This window comes from Branchiostoma floridae, chromosome 6 (assembly GCF_000003815.2).
Source record: "Branchiostoma floridae strain S238N-H82 chromosome 6, Bfl_VNyyK, whole genome shotgun sequence".
NCBI classification, from domain to species: Eukaryota; Metazoa; Chordata; class Leptocardii; order Amphioxiformes; family Branchiostomatidae; genus Branchiostoma; species Branchiostoma floridae.
This window is the reverse complement of record NC_049984.1, coordinates 634,149-638,831: the sequence shown is the minus strand read 5'-3', so window position 1 is coordinate 638,831 and position 4,683 is coordinate 634,149. Positions and strand designations below refer to the sequence as shown.

At 42.5% G+C, this 4,683-nt stretch overlaps 2 protein-coding genes across 2 annotated transcripts in view; one reads left to right on the top strand and one right to left on the bottom strand.

Moving 5' to 3' along the window:
• The window catches only part of LOC118417385 (HEAT repeat-containing protein 3-like), a 14,305-nt gene extending 13,082 nt beyond the window's left edge, over nucleotides 1–1,223 (top strand). Inside the window, exons 11-12 of the mRNA XM_035822940.1 lie at nucleotides 513–689; nucleotides 1,218–1,223. Of these exons, the coding sequence (XP_035678833.1) occupies nucleotides 513–689; nucleotides 1,218–1,223 (183 nt within the window). The remainder of the gene's footprint in view (nucleotides 1–512; nucleotides 690–1,217) is intronic.
• Nucleotides 1,224–1,463: 240 nt separating this feature from the next.
• The window catches only part of LOC118417384, an 11,469-nt gene continuing 8,249 nt past the window's right edge, over nucleotides 1,464–4,683 (bottom strand). Inside the window, exons 4-6 of the mRNA XM_035822939.1 lie at nucleotides 4,564–4,633; nucleotides 4,073–4,226; nucleotides 1,464–3,310 (exon numbers count right to left, since the gene is read on the bottom strand). Coding sequence (XP_035678832.1) covers nucleotides 3,180–3,310; nucleotides 4,073–4,226; nucleotides 4,564–4,633 — 355 coding nt within the window. The 3' untranslated portion in view covers nucleotides 1,464–3,179. The remainder of the gene's footprint in view (nucleotides 3,311–4,072; nucleotides 4,227–4,563; nucleotides 4,634–4,683) is intronic.

The following is a 4,683-nucleotide window of genomic DNA, read 5'->3' as shown; positions in this document are numbered from 1 at the left end:
GTTGTGTGTCTTTGTGTGTGTGTTTTCATGTATGTATGTCTGTATGTGTGTGTGTGTTTTTTGGGTGTATGTGTGTGTATTTTGGGTGTATGTACATGTGTGTGTGTGTGTGTTTTGGGTGTATGTGTGTGTGTTTTGGGTGTATGTACATGTATGTATGTGTTATGGATGTGTGGATGTTTCCATGTGTTTGTCTGTCGGTGCTTTCAATATGCATGTGGGTTTTGCGTTTTTGGGGTGTACTGTATGACTGCATAAGTTTTGTTTTATGGTTTGTTACATGGCATAATGTCCTGCTCCCAGTCAGAGTTCAGGGTTGTGTTTGTAACCTGTGACCTCCGTGTCTCCATGTGTGTGTCTGTTGGTGCTCTGAATACGCACGTGGGTTTTGGGTTTGTGTTTTTGGGGTGTTTTACGGGTGTTATAACAGTTATATAATGTCCTGTTCCCAGTCATAGTTCAGGGAAACTGAAACAGGGTTGTGTTTTTGACCTGTGACCTCCGTGTCCCAGCTGATAGGAACGTTCCTGGCGGAGGTCGCAGGGAAGGACGCGGTGCTGTGGGTCGTGGCGGAGGCTCTGGACGCCATCTTTGATGTGTTCGGGGACGGGCCGCAGGTCGACGCCGTGGCGGCCAACATCGGGCTGGTGGCAAAACTGCGACAGATCAGTCCTGTATTCAAGTCTAGGGTGGGTTACTCATACACACATACATGCACATACACACACACATACACACATACATACATACACACAGAAAACATACACACACTCACACAAAATTCTGACAGATCAGCCCTGTCTTCAAGTCTAGGGTGAGCTCCTCATACATACAAACATGCATGCACACAAAAACGCACACACGCACACACACGCACCATCTGTCCACTGTGACAACTTTCTTCAACTTTGTTAAGTTAAACAGCTCAGGAGTGCAGATTGCTGTATCTGATTCTGACAACCAAGACTTATTCATAAAACATTCCCTAATAACTGTACAGAAACGTGTTCATGAGTTGCTGTTTGTTGTTTCTTCGGGTGCACAGGGAGATGAGAAGTCTTTACTTTCATATTGTAATAAATGCACCATCATCAAATGCCAGTTTACTACTACTCCTAACACAGTGTTATGAAGTCGAATGGTTTTCAGTTGTAAATAGAGGGTCATGATAAAGATCTATCAGTACCAAATAAGTATATCCACATTGTACTCCTCAGCATTAAGACTTCCCTGTGAATACTTGGGATATCGGAGGGATTTGTAAGATGGGGAAACACTTGTACATAAAGAAGACCAATAAATTTAGTCATCAAATTGACAATTTTCATTGTACACCTGAGTTTTTGTACAAACGTTATTAAGCAAAAGCGATCGTGAGTGACTTGAAGTCAGCAAGTTTTTCATCAGTTCAAGACATTTTTGCCATGAACCCACAACAATATAAACTTTAACTACTGCAACAGTGACAATGCTTCAACATGAAGTTTATTTTGCATCAGTAGTGTCATAAACTAACTTCACAGACATGATGTGTAAGAGTAGAGCCATGTTTGTAGCACAGAAAGGAGCACAGGCAGGGCTGTCTCCAGGACCTGTCCCTACATCCGGCCCAGGACAGACACTGGCTTTTGGGATGGACAAAAAATGTCACCGTTTTGTCCGTTAAGAATCAGAACTCCATGACATGACATTGATGACAATATTTTTTGTAACCTTAAAATGACAAATTTACGATGAAAATTAAACAACTTGGCATCCCAAACAATGAGACGGATGGGAAAAATGCAAAGTGGGTGACAGCCCAACAGCCATGACAAGTATCAATTCTTGACACTATCTAACACAAAAATCTACCCCTATACATAACTCCAGTATCTAACACAAAAAGCTACTCCTATACATAAGTCCAGTCTTCTGTGCTGACAATAATAATAACATCAAATTTGTTTATCAATATAGAGCTGTATTTTTACATCAAATTTACGTCATTTTGTTCATATCCAATTCTTTTAGCACTTGCCCTACCAAGAAGTATAATCTAATATTCCTGACAAGTGCACTTGGAAAGGCCATCAAGCTTTACTTTGTATAATACAGTGTTTTCCTGGTTACTACATGTAGTCTTATCCATCTTACTCTGCACCAGGTGGCAGAGTTCTATTGCAGGAAATGACTTCAAATGTACAGGATGGATGTCTCAAAGTGGCACAACTGGTGAAAATACTTGCTAGGAACTTCTCTATTTACATCACAAGTATCAATGAAGGCAGAATGTAACCAATGTCAGACCTTTACACCGAAACATCAGATTTTGAATGCTATTTTACAAAACCATCCTGAAGATGCTGGAACAAGGCCGGTCTGGTCAGTTCTATGCTAAAAACCATCAGGAGGAAACATGTCAATGTTACACCAGACTCCAGGCTTCCCAACACACTGATATCTGGATACTAGCAGCAAAGATCTGAAGGCACTACAAGATTATGATGGAACTATTACAGAGAACCAACTGCTGCAGCTTTCATACAACTCAAGACTCTGTTTCTAACCTTCCATTATACACATTGACTTCAACAGTCACTTCACTCTGAGTTTGTGGTTTTTAGTCTGGTATTTTGAAGCGTTGTCCTCTGAATTTGTAGTTTTCAGTCTGGAATTTTGAAGCGTTGTCCTCTGAATTTGTAGTTTTCAGTCTGGAATTTTGAAACGTTGCCCTCTGTGCTTCTTTTGTAGTTTTCAGTCTGGAATTTTGAAGCGTTGTCCTCTGAGTTTGTAGTTTTCAGTCTGGTATTTTGAAACGTTGCCCTCTGAATTTCGAATTTGCTGTTTTTCAGTCTGGTATTTTGAAACGTTGTCCTCTGAGTTTGTGGTTTTTAATCTGGTATTTTTGCTGTCCTCTGATTTTGTGGTTTTTAGTCAGATATTTGAAGTGCTGCCCTCTGAGTGAGTTTTGTTCTTAGTCTGGTATTTTGAAACGTTGTCCTCTGAATTTGCAGTTTTCAGTCTGGTGTTTTGTAGTGCGGCCCTCTGAATTTCGAATTTGCTGTTTTTCAGTGTGGTATTTTGAAACGTTGTCCTCTGAGTTTCTGGTTTTTAGTCTGGTATTTTGAAACGTTGTCCTCTGAGTTTTTGGTTTTTAGTCTGGTATTTTGAAGCGTTGCCCTCTGAGTTTGTGGTTTTTAATCTGGTATTTTGAAACGTTGCCCTCTGAGCTTGTGGTTAATGTCCGCCAGAGCTATGGAGTACAGCAGTTTCTGTTCTAACGTCAGGTTGTTGAACATCTCTTCTTCTGCATTCTTCTCTTTCTCAGCTGAGCAGGAAACACAAAATAAGAAGTTGTTAGAAATGTTCTGTACCAGCGATAAGTGAGTACAAACTGCCAGGTTTGGGCCATGTTTCATCTGAGCTACAACCCTGTCTTGCTGGTTTGTATTCACTGGTATAGACAACATAGCGAGTGAGTGAGTGAGTGAGTGAGTGAGTGAGTGAGTGAGTGAGTGAGTGAGTGAGTGAGTGAGTGAGTGAGTGAGTGAGTGAGTGAGTGAGTGAGTGAGTGAGCGAGTAATCTAATTTTACGTAAGTTCATCCACATAAGGGTTGGACAAGTCCACTAGTCTGATTGTCCCGGGCAAGTGAAAGTGCTGATCGGGCACCCACATGTCCTACCCCACTTGCCCAATAGAGCAAAAAGATTTTGATATACTTGCTAGTTTTCAGTCATGGCATCAAGCTTTGGTCAACACAAAAAATACAGCCAATTTTAAGAAAATTCCATTGCTGGAAGAACACAGAAAAATTCTATTTAGATTTTGGGCCAGTGAAAAGTTGGTTGAGGTAAGTAAATTTTCTATGCACTAGCCTGATAGGACAAGCAAACCTCAGGAATGTTGCAGGTAGAATCCTAAAATGTAGGAGGTAAGGACAGTAAGACTTACTGCCGTCTCAATACTGGCAGGCCACACAGGAATGTACAAGGTAAGGACGAGGTAAGGATGAGGTAAGGACGAGGTAAGGATGAGGTAAGGACGAGGTAAGGATGAGGTAAGGACGAGGTAAGGACAGTAAGACTCACCGCTGTTCCCCTCCTTGTTTTTGCTGACCGTGCCTTTCGGCCTTCCCGGCCGTTTCTTCCTGGGGGCACCCTCCCCCTGGTCAGCTGACGCAGACGCGCCGCTCGCCTCGCTGAAGTTACTGTTGGTGTCATCACGGTCCGCTTCTAGCGCCACCTGTCAGTAAACAACAGAAATGCAGGTGTAAGTTACTCTGCTTCTAATCCAACACCATCTGTCAAAAAAGGAACAATGATAAAGAACCTGTCGGCTGAACACAAGGTTGACAAAGTGACTATTTTTCTACCAAGTGGACTCAGTTGGTATGCACCAATATGACGGATGGTGTTCGTTGCTATGACACCCTCTGTTGGTGTGCACCAATATGACGGATGGTGTGCGTTGCTATGACACCCTCTGTTGGTGTGCACCAATATGACGGATGGTGTGCGTTGCTATGACACCCTCTGTTGGTGTGCACCAATATGACGGATGGTGTGCGTTGCTATGACACCCTTTGTTGGTGTGCACCAATATGACGGATGGTGTGCGTTGCTATGACACCCTCTCGATTGACAAGAAAACTGCATGTGGCGAACATCACATGATACAGTGAACAATCCAATCGCGAGCG